Source organism: Xenopus laevis, chromosome 3S (assembly GCF_017654675.1).
Source record: "Xenopus laevis strain J_2021 chromosome 3S, Xenopus_laevis_v10.1, whole genome shotgun sequence".
NCBI lineage: Eukaryota > Metazoa > Chordata > Amphibia > Anura > Pipidae > Xenopus > Xenopus laevis.
Window position 1 is genome coordinate 80,935,452 of NC_054376.1, and position 18,044 is coordinate 80,953,495.

The 18,044-nt window shown below is 37.0% G+C and overlaps 1 protein-coding gene across 7 annotated transcripts in view; it reads right to left on the reverse strand.

Annotated features, from left to right (window-relative positions):
• Positions 1–12,897: 12,897 nt before the first annotated feature.
• foxp2.S (forkhead box P2 S homeolog) overlaps positions 12,898–18,044 on the reverse strand; it is a 146,310-nt gene continuing 141,163 nt past the window's right edge. For all 7 annotated transcript variants that reach the window (XM_018255874.2, XM_018255875.2, XM_041588546.1 and 4 more), the window contains one exon: positions 12,898–16,873. In XM_018255874.2, coding sequence (XP_018111363.1) covers positions 16,729–16,873 — 145 coding nt within the window. In that variant the 3' untranslated portion in view covers positions 12,898–16,728. The remainder of the gene's footprint in view (positions 16,874–18,044) is intronic.

The window sequence follows — 18,044 nt, forward strand, 5'->3', positions numbered from 1 at the left end:
TTTATTTTTCATTTGTGAGGTCTAATAATAAAGAGGTCCATTAATGAAGTGTCAAAATAGTATTGTTTCCTACTTCAAAGTATGTTAATGGGTCTTGCTAATGGTAGAAATGATTAATAAAGCTTCATCAACTTGTTATTAGATTAATGCTCATTATACTATAATCAAAATAACAAAATATTGCTAAAATCCCCTTATTCCGAATACTACAATATTATGGTTAGTCTATTACCAATAGCATCATTTACTTTACCCAAAATAATGTTTTTTTTCTATCCTAGGAAATAACGTGATTTTGACAGTTCGGGCTTAGTTAAAAAAAAATGTAATTATTTTTGGGAGGGAGTTGAAGACCCAACCCCCTCGTACTTACCTCTGCTTTACTCACAACAGGCCAGGGGGGAGATTGCAAGTGTACAGAGTGTAACGAACAAAAAAACAAACATTTCAATTCTGCTCTTAAACTGCTACCTGATTGTCTCCTGTTAACTATTGGAATTAACTTTTATTTAATAAGAAAAATATATATTTTATCTTCACTTTGTAATAGGAGGTTGCAAGCAAAGTCCTGTTCTGCAGAAGAGAAAGTGATAATATACAAAGTAAGTTCTGTATTTGGTAATACTACAAGATTTATTTCCAAAGAAGATAGTGTCTGTATTGGATATTATATTGTGAATTTTGTATATTTATATATATATAGATTGTTTTATGTTATATATTACATTATGGATTCTAAATATAGTTTTAGTTATCAAAAGTAAGACACTAAAATAAATGCAATCATCTTTATTTCTTTCTTTTTCTTTTTTTTCTCTCTTTCGCTAAATAAAAAATGACACAAATCTTGCTTAGAAACTACAAGTAAATTAATTTGAAACCTAAACTGCCATGCAAGTAGCATTAATTTCCTATTTGATTTGAGTGAAATGGATTATGCGTTGTGTACAGCAGCACACAAAATGACTCTATAATGTCTATTTAAACAAGCTATTGCATCTAATGTCATGTGTAATACATGCTCGGTGGCTTACAATGATTTACTTGCAGTTAGAAAACAATATGCAATGCATTATTGCGCATAAAATGATAGCAAATGGCTTCAATTTTATTAAATGCTCACTTTCTGGTTACATACCATCAGACACTTCAAGTCATTTATTAGTTGTTCATATTACCTGTGTAATACCTTTAGCAATTATTCATACTCTTTTCATCCTCAGTACCTATTGTTAGGGATACCCAGTATCATTGGCTTTTATATGGAGTCAAGTGTGACTAAGATGGGCATTTAAGATGACAATTGTTTAATATTATTTAAAAGGAAAGAATTATTTAAATTGTAGCTTAACATGACTGATGTTGTAGACTAAACTATACTGCAGCTTCTTTACACAAGTCAGATGAATGAAATCTACTGACCCAGTACTACATTTGAGTCTTATGCTTATTTACAAGTTCAGTGTGAATTTCTCTTACTATTTGATTGGGGAAAGATACCAGATACTCTACAATGGAAAATCAGTTCTTAAACTATGTTCATGGTGTAAGTCTTGTTTCTAGTTTGCATTTTATTACCTAAGTTCTGGAAAAGTTTTTTTGCGGGGTCATGACAGTGAAACTGTTTGGCATATAGCATTTTTTCTGGTTCTGTACCCCAAAAATGAGAGGGTATTTATTCATAGAATACAATTGGGATCATGACTAAAAGGAATACAAATTTGGGGCAAAGGGAAGACATTTTTTTTGGGGCATACACATGTTGGGCATAGTACATTAGAATATTAGATAGTCCATTAGACATGGACATCTCATGTTATAAAACATAACTCTGGTTAAAAGAAACTGCTAAATAGACAGCTCAGGTAAAATAACACTTACACATTAGTAAACATACCCATAGATAGCCAGTGTCTATAACTTTATGACTTTCTAATCTAATTTAGAGGTTTTTGAAACCATGACTAAACACTTTATGTCAAAACCACAAAAACACGAATTAAAAGAAGCTCGGAATGATTTGCTAAAAAATATGAATACCTCAAAAACCTCTAGAGATTTATGTTTTCTGGGCAATTCTTAGAGAAAAAAATGAGAAAACCTTTAAAAGCCCAAAATTGATTAAAAATGGTCCAATAGGATCAGTGCACATCCTATTTTCTTCTATAGGACCTCAACAACTTTTACCTGAACAATTTTGTTATTAGAGTTTTTCATGGATTTTACATTTAATAAATCTAATTTTTCCAGAAATATAGAAAAACAATAGACATTTGATTTGCTTGATTTGTTTGTAAATAGGCCCAGAATTAACTGACTGAACAAAATAAATCCCACGCAAAGAACAGCAAAGGAAACTGGGCCTAAGTAAGATCAAAGCCTGGAAGCACAAGATAAATCAGTAAGTTGGAGAATGATGGTGCAACAAACATCAGATGACAGTTTAGTATAAGATCACAGATAATGATGGGCGAATTTTCACCGAAAATTCATGAAACGGCGCCGGCGTCTCGTTTTTGATGCCGGTGTCATTTTTTTTACTCCACCGAATTTTCACGCCCTATTTGTGAATTTATTCGCTGGTGGCGAATCACGCAAATTCATCGCAAATTTGCACCTGCCGAATAAATTTGCCCATCACTAATCACAGAGTGTGATCAGTGATCCCAGGTGGATTGTCAACTGTAATTCAAAGTATGTTATCAGTAGTAATGATATGTCATAGAATTGATATATGCCTACCGGAAATGTTTCTTTGGAGGTATCTACAAGTTACTTTAGTGAATTGTCACTCCTTTAAAAATGACACCTACAGGGGATTTGTAATAGCATATTTCTCCATGGGTGACAGTGAGAGATACATATGCCTTTAAAATTCCCAAAGATATGAATAGAGAGCAGAGGAATTCCATTTTTGTGGACTGTGGATCTCTTTTTTTTACTCTTTGCTAAATATGCCCCATAGTATGTCTCTCAGAAAGCTTGCCCAACACCCATAACAAAGTGGATGGGGTTGGGCAATGGCTGCAGGGGGCATCTCACAGGTTTTTTTCATATATGGGCTAACCCCATTGGTTAACTTTTGTACACACCACTCTAGTGTCTACTAACGCTGGTCCAACTCTATGTGATAGCCTTTGTAAACTTTGTATGTAACCATGATCAAAAATGGTTTGTGTTAATATCTGGAATATGCCAGTATCCAAGGAAGGGTACATATCTAAAACAACTAAATATTTTGTGAGCCAGATCTAGAAAAAGACTATTTTTCTCTTTTATTAAATATCTATGACAGTTTAGTGTATATTAATATTGACAGTTTTCTTTTACATGTTTTGCGCATATCAATGTTTAAGATCCAAAGACCTTATATGTTTGCCATCTGGAATATCCAAAAGATATAATGGATATTCCAGAACTTATGACAGAGGCTTCCAAATTATGTGGATGGCAGCCCTATGCAGGATACAAAGTAGTGGGTCCATCATCCATGCTAAGCTTAAAGGACAATTTGAGACGGGCAAATTATTGACCACTTTATTGCATGTTAGGCCATGTATAAACGTGAAGCCCTACACTGTGGTAATGGTATCAATGCCCTATAATTATCTTGGTTGGCATATATCTATATATAATACACAAAAGCCATGAATATCCTGTAAATTATATCCTTATAAACGGTGAGTAGTGATGTCATCAGTTATAAACGGTGAGTAGTGATGTCATTTCTGTCACATGACTCACTAAAATTTGTGTATTATAATAAATAAAGTACCCCCAGTTGTAAAATATGAGGATATTAGAAGTTACCTCGGAGTTCCATGACCTGTATAAAAACACTCGGCCTTCGGCCTCGTGTTTTTATATGGTCATGAAACTCCTCGGTAACTAATAATATCCTTATATTTTACAAGAGGGGGTACTTTATTCACTATATAATACACAAGCATCATGAATACTCTGTAAATTATATCTGTATAAACTGTGCTTAGTGATGTAATAGTTATAATTAGTGCTTACTGATGTAATTTCTGTCACATAACGTTCTGATACTTTTATGTTTGTATTTATGTATGTATGTATGTATGTATAACTATATAAATAGGAATGGGTGAATTTGACCCGTTTTGTTTCGCCAAAAATTCGCCGCTGGCGAATTGTCGCCAACGCCCATTAAAGTCTATGGGCGTCAAAAACATTTTGTCGCGCTGCGCCATACAAGTCTATGGGCGTCATTTCCACAGCGAAACACAGCGAAAAAATTCGCCCAACCCTATATATAAAGCATTACAAAGATACACCCAGTGCTGTACAATCTTACAATGTACTTACAGTGCTACGCAATATGTTGGCGCTATATAAATACATGTTAATAAATACAAAGTACACAAATGGAGGACCAGTATTATAATGCCTAGCTACAATAAATATAAAATGTATAAATACACAGAGATAGTGTGTTATGTGGTATGGGACAGAGTAGGAAGGATGTCCCTACCCTATAAGTGGGTGGGTTTGGCCAATGACTACTAAGTTCAGCAGTAGGCTAAACTATAAAATGTTCCAGTGCTCCAGAAGGTAGAGTCTAGAGTGTTATTTTACAGAGATTGAGAGAGTGTTCCTTGTAAAGGAATTCAGGGATGGAATTCCAGAGGAAAGGATTAGCAAGATAGATACTTTTAAGTTGAGAGATGACAGTGGGTGTGGATGGTGTATGAAAAAATGTAATTTAAAGCTATGCTAAATATTTTATTTGGGGTTGAACAGGTTCCCTCTTAGGAGAGAGCAGGATTAGCAGAGGACAAAGGTAGGATTGAATGGATAAAGTCTGAAGTGTAATCATTTCTGCATCAAAGAAATTACACATCTACAGTATATAAATGCCCTAATTAGTGTTACTTCACTTACTGTTTATGGACTGCAACAGGGCTTAATAAATATGTCATGTGTGCTACACCAAATTTCACATATTGTAGCATAAAATATTCTAGCATTTTTAATTAATTTGGCAGCACTTGAATGCTTATTTGCTGGTCTGAATACTGCTGGATATAAAGGGGCAAATTCATTTCCGTTAATTCGCCGATTCACTAACGGACACTGGTGTAAATTCGATAGTGTTACTTCGCACCCTTACGCCTGGCGAATTTGCGCAACGGACGTTACTACGCAAATTCACTGAACTTTTTTCTGAACTCTACATTTTACGCCAGACTTACTTCACCACCTCAGACCAGGCGAAGTGCAATAGAGTAGATAGGGATTGCTTCAAAAAAAGTTAAAAAATGTTCTAAGTCCCAAAAAAACCTGGCGTTTTTTCTTTTTTTATGGGTGATAGGCTGAAAAAGATCGAAATTTTTTTTGGGGCTACCTGCCTTCCCCCCTACATTTCCTAACTCATGGCACCTTAACTATACAGTGGGCACATGTGTAGGGCAAAATAAAAATTTTATTTGCTGTTTTGAAGGTTTCCCAGGCTTGTGTAGTGATGCTACATATACCTCCATTGTAACTTCAATTTGGCGCCGTATGCAAATTAAGCATCGCTAGCGTAACTTCGCTTTGCTTGGCGAATTAACGCTAGTTCAACTTCGCAACCTTACGCTTCCCCTGAGCGCAACTTCGGATTTTAGTGAATTTGCGTAGCGCTGGCGAACTGGCGCAACTACGAATCTTAGTGAATTTGCCCCAAAGTAGTAACGTTTGCTTACATCTGGAAACCCCTGCCTTTTATATTACATGGTAATTTAAGACTACAATGTTTCTCTTAGGGGCAACCACTGTAATCACTACATTATGTATGCAACAACCATTTCATTCTCAACTAGAAATCTGCAGAGGATTATAGAAGTATGCACTACCATGCAAGTAAGCATCCCCAAGCATTACCTGTCTTTACTCCATTCAAATAAACACCAGTTTTAGTGGATATTGATATTTCTGACACTGCTGTACTCTCTTAAAACACCTTTGTTTGATTAGCAGTCATATATTACTTTACAAATACTGCAGTTTTATATATGAGACTTTAAGGGGCAGATTTATCAAGGGTCGAATTGAAAATTTGAATTTTTAAATTTGAATTTCGGGTTTATTTTAATGTAATAAATTCGATTGGAGTTTAAAGAAAAAATCTAAATTCGAATTTCAAAATGTATTATGTATTGTGTCTTTAAGAATTCAAATTCAACTATTTGCCATCTAAAACCTGGCCAATGGAGTCATTTGGTGGACTTTTGAAAATCAAGTTTTTTAAAAAATTGAATCGAAATCAATCGAATTCGATTAGAAATCGATTCGAGTTTTGCAGTTCGATCCTATTCACCTGAATATAAAAAAAAATAATTGTTTTAATAAATTTTGATTGGTCCTTTTTTTCGAATTTTGAGTTTATAGGAGTTGATGGGAGTTTTTAGAAACTCCCATAAACTTGAAATTCAACCCTTGATAAATATGACCCTAACTGTTTATGGGGTAGTATAAAGTAAACATTTTTTTCTAGGTCTAGTAATCCACAGCAATCAGTCAGATGTTTGCTTTTCAGACAGGTAACCAGTAAACACCATAAGATGATCAATGGCTATGGGTTACTTAAACTTTAGCAAACATTTGTCTTTTACTACCTTGCTTATGATACCAACTTACAGTATGTTAAAAAAAGAGCTAACTTTGCAGAGATGTAGTAAGTAACCCAAAGCAACAAATAAGAAGTTTGCTTTTAAATAGGTGACGAGTAAATGTTTTTTTTTTTCTGAGTTGTTGAAAATCATGGCAAAAAACAGGATCAAAAACTTTGAGTTTTCCAAATTTTAGGTTTATTTACAACATTCAAGTCATTTTATGTTTTTTTGAACATTGTGATTTTTATCCACAATTGAGTTTTTCCATTTAGATGCTTGCGGTAAGGCAAACAAATGTTATCACAAAGAAAAATCTTGGTCAAGTTTAATTGACAAAAAAGTGAATTAAAAAATTAACAAATGGTATTCCCTGTGTCTTTTATTAAATAACCCCATTAATGAGGTGTGGACAAGGCGAAATGAGCAGTCGCTTCTTCTGGTGCTCTGCACTAAGCTTAAACTCCTGAGCATATTCCAGGGCAACGTTAGTCCCTACTTTTGCCAAACGATGACGATATACATCTGGCTGCAAGATGGGCAAACATGGGATCAGATCCAAATCTGAAAATTGAATGGACCGTTATCTCCATGCCTCACAAGACACTGACTGGGCTGCAGAAGAAGACCTGCTCATTCCAGCTTCGGACTCCACTACTTCCAATGCCCCGACATCTGAACCGATGAATGCAAAACTACTTGCTGCTAATGAAGGGACACATGCATCAACTACAGCTCAACTAGAGACTATAAAAGTCGATCTATCACTGTTGCCTCAAGACCTCCAAAATCTCTGGGAACAGAGCACTGAGGCGGAACGCAGAGTATAGAAGGCACGCTGCGGCCTATCCCAGATGATATGACGCAGTTGCAAACACTTGCTAACCGGGCAGAAGACCTGGAGAATAGGAACTGCCGTAATAACTTGAGACTGTTGGGACCGCCCGAAAAGGTGGAAGGGAAGTCGCCTGAAACTTTTACTGAGAGCTGGCTATGGGAGACCCTGGGGGCGGACATCTTTTCGCAGCTGCTAGTAATTGAGCGTGTGCACCGCATCCCCACAAGGCCTTTACCTCCAGGTTCCAACCGAAGGCCGTTCATCATGCGATTCCTAAACTGACGCGGCAGCTACATCGGCGCGAAGGAAGGACCCGCTTACATGGAACGGAAACTCTGTCAGCCTCTACCTGGATTATACACCAGAAGCAGAAGCAGCGCTTCATACCAAGCTGCCATGGTATATTCAATGATATACCCAGCTAAACTACAGGTAGTGGATGGAGATGTCACGCGTTTTTTCGTGACTCCAGCTGAGGCAGAACAGTGGCTCAATACCCGAAGAAGACAAGACAACACAAGAAACAACCCAAGTCTGTGCCAGTAGTTGGGGATCGTGAGTATACACTCCTGTGTTTTACACCTCTGACCTAGAGTGCCTCACTATTCTCCAAGCATATGCTACACCCTAAACTTCCGGGGCCCAGGCCTTCCCTAAACTCTTCCTGACGCCGAGGATGGAAAACGAGTGACCTTAAAATATGGCACATTTTGAAACCAACGGCCTATATACAGACCCTCTCCCTTTCACACCTTCAAATCAGCGCCCGACTGGGTTGAGAAGATCAGGGCAACCTAAGCAAGGAGTTCCAGTACACAGTGAGGTACTCTGTCCTAGGCACTTCGGTGGAAGGGGGGGCCATATTGAGTACAGTATTTGCGGTTAATCCCTAAACAACCGCAATGTAGCGGGGCCGCCAGGCCTCAGCAAATATACTGTCCTGTGCTATCTGGGATTGTGAGTCACATGTGATAGACATGCCTACGATTGTCAAATGCCTCGCTAAACACTAACATCTAGCTCAGCTAAAGGTCTGCTGGTCATAGAGATGCTGCCCAGCCTTACCCTGAGGATGTGTTCCATACTGTTTTTCCCTAGTTGGATTGCTCTATAATATACCATATACATGAGAAAACCCCATTAATACAAACTGTTGCAATAAGATGGTTGTCTTGAGACTATGGGGCAAACTTACTTACCTCCAAAGTTGCGCCATCGTTGGCTTTGCCGCACTTTGCCAGGTGTAGATTTGCCACCTGCGCAAATTCACGAAGATCCGAAGTTGCGCACAAGTTACCGATCGTTTGCGAAGTTGTGCTAGCAACATTACAATCAGCGTTTCGACGTTACACTAGTGAATGGCCGTATATGCAGCAGCAAACACATTACACTACACAAGGCCAGGGAACCTTAATAAATGTATTCTAATGGCCTACACGTGTGCCCACAGTATAGTTTAGGTGCCATATGTTATCAAATGTATGGGGGAAGGAGGGTACCCTAAAAAATGTACGATCTTTTTCAGCCTATCACCCTTAAAAAAATAAAAGACGCCAGCGTTTTTTGGGACTTAGAAAAAATGTCAACTTTTTTTGAAGCAAGTCCTATCTACTCTATTGCACTTCACCTGGTCTGAGGTGGCGAAAGCAAGTCTGGTGCAAGAGGTAACGTTCAGTAAAATCCGCAAGTTAGTGAATTAGCATAGTTACGTAGTGCTAGATTAGGTCTACTTCGCTAGCGAATTTACGCCAGCACCCATTAGTAAATCGGCGAAGTGGGAAAATGACGTCACGCTGGCAAATTTTCGCTAGCGTTATCCACTTCACCCTTTAGTAAATTTGCCCCTTTGAATGGAACAAAAGTGCAACATTGCTCCCAATGGGACTTAGTTCAAGGTATAGGCCATCTACATGTTGTAGAAGGGCAGGGTTGGAAACAGTGGAAACTGGGTTGTTATGTTTTTGTTATGTTTCATATTTTGCGATCTAAGACAGTATTGTATTATCAAGGGTACATGTAAGTAAGTGGCTATGGCAACTGTTCACTATGGGACATGCCCTCTATATATATCAACATGAGTAATGGGTGAAATAACACTGACATCTTGGAATGTGTGGGGGTTCAACCCCAAGTTTAAAAGAGCCCTAATATTTGATTACATCAATAGATACAAACCTGATCTCCTTATGTTACAGGAAACCTATCTTACGGGTCAGAAACTGCTCGCCCTTAAAAAGCGTAGGGTTAATCAAGCATATCATGCCTAGTGTGGAAAAAATATACAATTTGAACTATTACATATAAACACCGACCACAATGGCAGGTTCATAATTGTACATTGTAAATTAAACAACTAAATATTGGTTCTGGTCAATATATATCCCCCCCTTTGAAGCTGAGATATTAGACCTTATTTTTGCCAAACTTTCGACTTACTTGCCTTGCCCACTATGTATAATGGGAGACTTTAATACAGTGTTAGACCTTATAAGGGACAGACTTCGGTTCTCCACATCGCAGTCTTCTCCCCTCTGCCAATGGCTCTCGGCTCTAGGACTACTAGATATATGGAGATACAAATACCCTAATGATAGGCAGTTCTCCTGTCATTTGACATGCAAAGGAGCGCTGTCCCATATAGACATGGCCCTGGGTTCCCCAGACTTTATTCAATGGGTACAAGGAGTTGTGTATATCCCAAGAGCCCTGTCGGAGCACGCCCCACTGTTATTAAAAATATGCACAAAGCCCCAACCCCACCACTTTCAATGGAGACTATCTCCGCTCTGGCTCAACAACGTAGAGATAGGAGGAGCGACTCATGCCGAGTACGTAAAATACTGGGAGACAAACATAGACATGGCTCATAGCAATGTAGTATGGGAGGCCTCCAAGGCTGTTCCCTGTGGCACCTTAATCTAGGCAATTGCAAGAGTGCGCCTAGCCGCTAAGCAAGAAGTTACTGAAGCGGCAGGGAAAATAACTCATGCAGTGGAAAACTATTGCAAAAAAGGGAGCTGTAACAAGCCATTAGTCTCAGAGAAACCTGGAACTGGCACAAACTGCCTCCACTCACAAGAAATTATTATATGCCAGCCAAAGGTCCTTTGAGCAGGGGGACAAAAATGGAAAAACCCTGGCCTGAAATCTTGACCACATATTATAAAGACCTCTACACCACATATGTCTTATACACAAGCAGAACTAGAGCAATTCCTGCAAGACATGGAGTTCCCCAAACTGAGCCAGACTGAAATCTCTTATCTAGACAGGCCTATAACCTTGGGGGAGGTAGCTACAGCCATTGGAAACCTTTCCCTGGGGAAAACCCCTGGACCAGATGGTCTGCCGACAGCGTGGTATCGTCTTCTTAGTGAAGATCTGGTACCCAGGTTGCATGCCACACTGATGAGAGTGAAAGAATCTGGCTCCCTACAATCCTTTTATTCCGCTACTATAATACTCATACTCAAGGAGGGGAAAGACCCTGAAGCGTGCCAATCCTACCGTCCCATATCCTTAATTAATACAGATGTTAAAATATTGGCAAAAATCCTGGCCCAAAGATTGAATAAAGTAATAACCACAATAATACATCCAGACCAAACTGGCTTTATGCCCAATAAGAGTACGGCAATTAATCTGAGAAGATTATTCTCCCATCTCCAAATTGACTATAGGAATGCTGGAACCAGAACCATTGCTTCATTAGATGCTACCAAAGCATTTGACTCAGTTCAGTGGCCATACAGATGCAGCCACTTTGGTTTGTCTGTTTGACACAGAATAACTAAACACAGATATCCCATTTATCTCATTTAACACAGAAAACTGCGTCACAACATCCCATCTAATTAAAGCATTCACCATTATTCACAATGGTGCTTTGGTATACTAATGGAAAGGTTAAATGCATTAAATGAGTTAAGATGACTTTAGATAACGCAGTTTCTTCAATTAACCCTGAGTCATGACGCATTTATCTCACAAATCCAAGTGGCTTCATCTGTACTTGTGGAAAGTATTGGAAAAGTTTGGCATAGGACACAGCTTTATATCATGGGTTCAATTGCTGTACCAATCACCCTCATCATACAGGTCGACAGAACACTTTCCAAGGAATTCCCCCTCTCCCGAGGGACCAGGCAGGGATACCCCCTGTCCCCATTATTGTTGGGAAAATGTGGGCACTTTCTTCCAAAACAGTAGTTAAAACATACCCCCAACCTTCGCCAAATGCACCACTTTGGAGGAACTCCAATTTTGAACATTTTCTAAGAATACCCGAATTTCACCACTGGCCCAGAACGGTAGTTCGCCATCTGAAAGAACTACTACTGGAAAGCACTTTTCCCACTCTGATTCAATTAAGAACATGCCTAAATCAACCCAATATACAGCTATTCCGATATCTCCAACTGCACCACGCATTTACTTCCTAGTTTGGGCCCCTAACAATTAGCACAACAACCTTATCTCACGAGAGAAGACTGCGGGACCCAGATTCAAGCAAAGTCATCTCTGGAATGTACAAATCACTGATTTCTAGCTTAGGGAAACCCCTTTGATAGGGCAAAGAGCAAATGGGCTGTAGACATACCCCACCTAAACGACGAGATGTGGGCAGAGGCAACTTATGGCACATTTGAATACCTAATTTCCACTAAAGACAAAATGGTGCAATACAGAATAATTCACAGGACATATATTACACCGTCAAGACTAAAAGGCAGAAAATGGTCAGAAACCCAAATTGGACTATGCCCCAAATGCAGTTCTCCAGACACGGGGATCATCCACCTATTATGGGAATGTCCAGTGGTACATAAGTACTGGGTGTAAGTAGTGAAATACATTAACAAACAAGTCCTGCTACCTGGTATTCTGGCCCCGGAGGTGTGCTTGCTGGTAGTAATAGAAGATACAGTTCCACTGAATAAGACCAGAACCCTACTAAGGTCATCATACTTCTATGCTAAAAAGCATGTAGCAATGAAGTGGATGAGCCCCCTCCCACCACAGGTACAACAGTGGGTTCAATTAATTAACAATATGCTGCCAGTTATCAAACTAACCTACGTGGCCAGATGGTGCCCCCAAAAGTTTGAGATGGTTGGGGATCCCTGGCTAGAGTTCAATCCAGTGGCAGCTCCCTAATATAACCAACCTCCGAACAATATTAATTTCCCTTAAGATTCCTCCCACTGATTACCGGTGTAGGTCCTATTCTGTATTCCTACTGAATATAACTTACCATTGCCCAGCAAACATGCTTTCTTGTTCTGTATGGTCATAGCAATGCAAATGTATGTGTGTGTTGAGAAATGGTTAAATAAAAAACCTTTAAAAAAAATAACCCCATTAATGTTAAAATGAAATAAAGTTCCTGATTGTGAGTTAAATTAGGAAAAAAATGCAAATATATTGATCTTAACTGGGTCAAAAGATTTAGATATTTTTTATTTTTATTCCAGAAATGTAGGCAAATGAATGAAATGGTTTCATATACATGTTTACATCCAACAGTTCAGAAATATTGTTTATACATATAGTAAAAATGTACATCCTTTTTAACTGAATCCGATTTCATCAATGAAATATTCTAATTATTTGAACAAATATACCAACAATGCAAAAGATTGATACGTTCTATAGTAGCTGCATGGTACAAGAAACTCAGGATTTATAAAAAAGCAAAATATCAACTTTCACACTTTAACATATAAGCATGGAATTTAGTCAGTACGTTGCTAACAGCTTCAAGTGAATGTGACCAATGTTAATATAGTGTAAAATGGTTTATTATTATAAGTGGTTCAGTAGACATGTTTCTACCTGTGCTTCCGATTCCCTCAGTAAGAAATTAAATATGATTGCAGTTAAATAGCTGTGGGTGTAGAATAATTATGATAACGCCCCCTTGTGACTTTGGTTTCAAAGAAAAACCCCATTAGAGGTTATTCTACTAATACTTTAAAAAGTCACATGAAAATGTAATTGATTTTTTTCCGAACCAGTAGAACTAGATATGTATGCAACTTTATAGAATGCAAGCCATACGCCCACAAGCTTTAAGCAATTGTGTGTGTTTTTGAAAGACAAAATTATGAGAAATAAAATCTGATAACTCCCTGGTGTTAGAGGTAGACAATTTTCTTTCAGATCCTTGGTTTGGTCCTTTATTTTGTTCAGCAATGAAAGCCATGAATATAGAATACTGTTCTATCAGGATAATTCTATCATGACTTCTAACGTCAGAGAATTCTATGTATGAGCCCAGTACACAGTAATGGAAAAATGATCAAAATGTGCTTACCTCAGTAAAGATAAATAAACAGGTATATACCAACAATACATAAACAGATGTTTGTGCTACACTTAAATTTGCTGTATACAAAACATAATGGATCCCCATCAGCAAAGTATGAAGCAAGAATACATGAGGCATTTAAATTGTCAGACCTTACTCTTTATAAGGTATGCACAGAGGTTCAAGCAATAAATACATACATTAGTTCAAAGCCTTACAATAGCTACGCAAAGCAGAGTGGGTGAGTGGGTTTGCTATTTCTAGCAAGCTATGATATATGAGTAAAAATTCATGAAATGCATTAAAGCAACATTTTTCTTAGAAAAAGTCTGGTCATTTATGGGTCCACCAATGTTTTTTACATAATATGCACAATTATCAAAATACAGACCAAGCATTTCAGAAAACCCCAAAAAACCTAACATCTAATTTCAAAGCAACTGCAATTTGGAGGTTTTTCTGGTATAATGTGCAAGCAGCTATTTTTATTTGTATTTATACAAAACCCATGCAAAACTCTACAGGTATATGCATTCTGTGGCTGAGACTTCCTTTCAAACATTTTGTAGCTGAGGTATGGATACTTAGCATTGTACTCTTTGGCCACATTTTTTATGGCGCAGTTACGTATTATATTTATTTGTACATACATTGGCAGAAGGCAATCTGTGGCTCTGGTGTTATTATCAGAATTCCACTCCTACAAACCACCAGCTGATGATCAGTTTGCTAGATAAGGGTGATAGAAGTTTAAGTTCAAAAACTGTATTGAGCCAAAGGTTGCTTCCTCTTGATCATGATGTATGTAATTATTAAGACCAATTTCTCCTTATTGGATTTTCTTATGTTTTCCACTATGATCCATGGAAATCTTTATTAATGATATGTTTAGCAGACACTAATAAAACTTTTGGCTGTGACCAAAAGATAAATGCCACGTGAATTAGCAGTTATTGTGACGTTCTGACCATTTATATCTGCCATTCATTTTCATATGAATTTTTTCATTTTCATTTTGTGCAGAGGTAGAATCTTTCAGAAAGCCTTTTTGGGTAAGTGGGAAAACCCTTTTGAAAGCCATTGTGTCCTTCTATTTGGCTTGATAGATGACTGTGTCTTTTTAACATTTTTGCTGACTCCAGCAAAGAATAAATGATAAGCTTAGTTTGCAAAAACAAGCTCTATCACAGAGCTGGTACAAAAATTAAGCTCTAGCAGCCACCTTACATCAAAAACTGTTTGTAAAGCAATAACCGTAATTAGGTTATGAGGTCCCTTGGTTGGGGGTAAGTATAATCGAGACTTGGCACAACACATGGAAAGCAACATGTAAAGTTTCTAGGCTTTAGCAAACTTTTGACTCAGCATCTGAGAATTTTAGCATTTTTGGGTTTAAAGTTATTTAGAAAACCAGCATTCCAACTATTTAGTATGTGCAAGTCTTCAAAGGGAGTGTGTTGTTAGCATTATTATCCCTATAAGCAGAGGCAGAATTATATGTAACTTTGGTTTGACTGAAAATAAATACCATGGTTTACAATTGCAATATCTTTGCTTTCAGTGTAAAAACTTTCTTTGATCACTTTAAATGAATACGGAATTAATTTTTGGCTTTACTAGATCTTTTATGTTTGGTTCCTACGTTTTTAATTATAACTTAAGACTCTAAAAAAAGTACACAATACGTAAGACTATACAGTACAAGACAGTCTAAGAACATGTATTCACCACAGAAAACAAGTGATCATATGGAAGTAAAATAAAAAAAAACAATGATTTATATATTTTTATAACAATATGCATTCTGCATTCTTATCAAGTACATATATATATATTTATATATATATATTTTGGTTGGTGATCCACATTTTGTAGCTTTATGTTATATCTTCCACTGGAGATTGTTCTTACCTTTGTCTTACATACAAGCAAATCTTCTTTGTGTTTCGGTGGCTTTTTGCCTCCCAAGAAAGGATTATAATGCAATTAACTTTTTTGTATCGGTTTCTTTGTATAGGGCAAAATAAAAAGATCCCAGAGGTCATCAGAAAACAGCAGGTAGTTCATGGAAAGGTTCCTTTGCGCTAATTAAAGTTGCAGAAGACTGGCCAAAGCATGTGGCTGCTTCTGTCGTTGAGCTATTGGCCATTGTTTGTTGGCTTTGGTTTGCAGCTGTAGCCTTTGACTGTGTTTTCAGGTAGACAAAGCTTTATCACAAGGAGGTAAATAGCACAGTTGTAAAGATATATGCAGATATGCAAATGTTTCTATGGTACTTGCACAAACAATGTTAGTTTAGGATTGCACTTTACATCGTAACACTAACAGCACAGACTGGAAGCCTAAGGTTTTTAGATGGTTGCAACAGTCTAAATACTGTGGTTTGCAGTAGCTAACTTATGTAATTTACAGCTGGTGGTACCAACATAAAAAAATAAGAAAAAAAGACAAACATGTGTTTGTTTGTATTTTTCAATCCATCTAAAACAAGCAGTGGTACTCATTTCTGATTCTACTCCTGTGCAAATTAAAAACAATAGCAACAAGCTGAACTTGAACAGCAATAGTTTCTAACATTACAACTACCGTATGCTTGAGATTCACATTGATGAAACTAACACTATTTTTGGCAGTATATGAGGCCATCTTCTTTAGAATATTTATCCTCATATTTTGTCATTTCATGAACCCTTTTGAGCCATATTTTAAATGGGCAAGCCATTATATAAAGAAGTTTTTTTTCAAGAAAATCTGTATTTGTCCTTAAAAAAAAAGATGACAACAAGCAATTTGCCTGCTGTTTTTAATCCCAAAGGGCTAGTTCAACAAGTTCCTTTAGGACTGTCTCCATAATCCATGTGTAATAAATAGTCACAGTAAAAATCTGTCAAATATTCATGGTTGTGAAGTGGTTGTGAAGGTCAGTGCTATGTCCCTTCATTTGAGTTCTCTTGAGTCTCTTTTTATTCCAAGTCTTCTGACAATGGCTCTTCTTCAAGCTCTCTGTCTTCGTCTAACTCTGGACTGTGGTTTGCTGTGTTGACCAAAGACATTGGGCAGTCTTCATCATCGGCAATCACTGGCTCGTCTTTGACGTGAATAGAGTGTCTGAAATGCAGATTGTCATTAGTGAGCTAATTTATTGATATATATTTGCAGTCGATTTAAACATTTTGTTGTTATGAACCAATATCAGCCTTCATAACTGTAAAGGGGAAACATAGTACATGTGTTTTTATAACATCTCATAATAAAAATTCTATATAACCAGTTTCAGAAGTACAGTACAATGTAAAAATGGTTATATTTATTTGTCATTGAAGGCTATTCAATCAAGAAATTAGCACTTCATATAGCCAGCTAGCCCCTGTTGGTCTAAGACTTTATACTAATGGTAGCTAGCAAACCCAGGAATCAAGCAATGACACCAGTCTGAATTCCTGTCTCTGACTGTAGCCAAAATATAATCATTATATACTCATAAAACATTTAAGTAAGGGTTACTTATATCATAGCAGACATGAAAAACTACATGTGACACAAGAATATGATGCTGCAAGACCAGAATTTAAAAATTTAAAAAAGGTACTGATTTATTATTACAGAGAAAAACAAAATTATTTTTAAATATTTGGATTATTTGGATAAAATGGAATCAATGGGAGACGGGCTTTCAGTAATTCGGAGCTTTCTGGATAAGGAGTTTCCAGATAACGAATCCAACTAATATTTGTTTTACCAAATGAATAAAAAGGATGTCAACATTACCAACAAATAAATAATGATTTTTACAGTCAACTTCTAATGGAAAGTAAATGTGGTGTGTTCAAAACAATATCTTCCATATCTTTTATAAAGAAGCATTGTATTTCAGTTTATTGCAAAATACTTTTCTAAAAACATATGCAATGAAATATATTTTTGCTTCTGTGTCCATCAATAAACAATTATCCCAGTGGGAAAAAAAATAGTCCTAAAATGACCTGTGAAAAAAGAAAACTTGCACACATTATCTGGCATTCATATGTAGATGCACAGCATTTGGATTTTAAAGTGACAGATTTTCTGTTATGTATTATTGTGGTTGTATGCACTGTATGTATGTGACAGCTGTTAACACTTGTTAGAGCACTTGCCCCTTTAGCTGCTACTGAGTTTTTTATTTAGCAAAGCAATTGACCAATGAACGCTAGCAAGATATATGATGAAATAGCTTGCATACATTTGGTTTATCTGACATTGTACAGCAGAATGTTTGTTATTACATATTATTTATCAA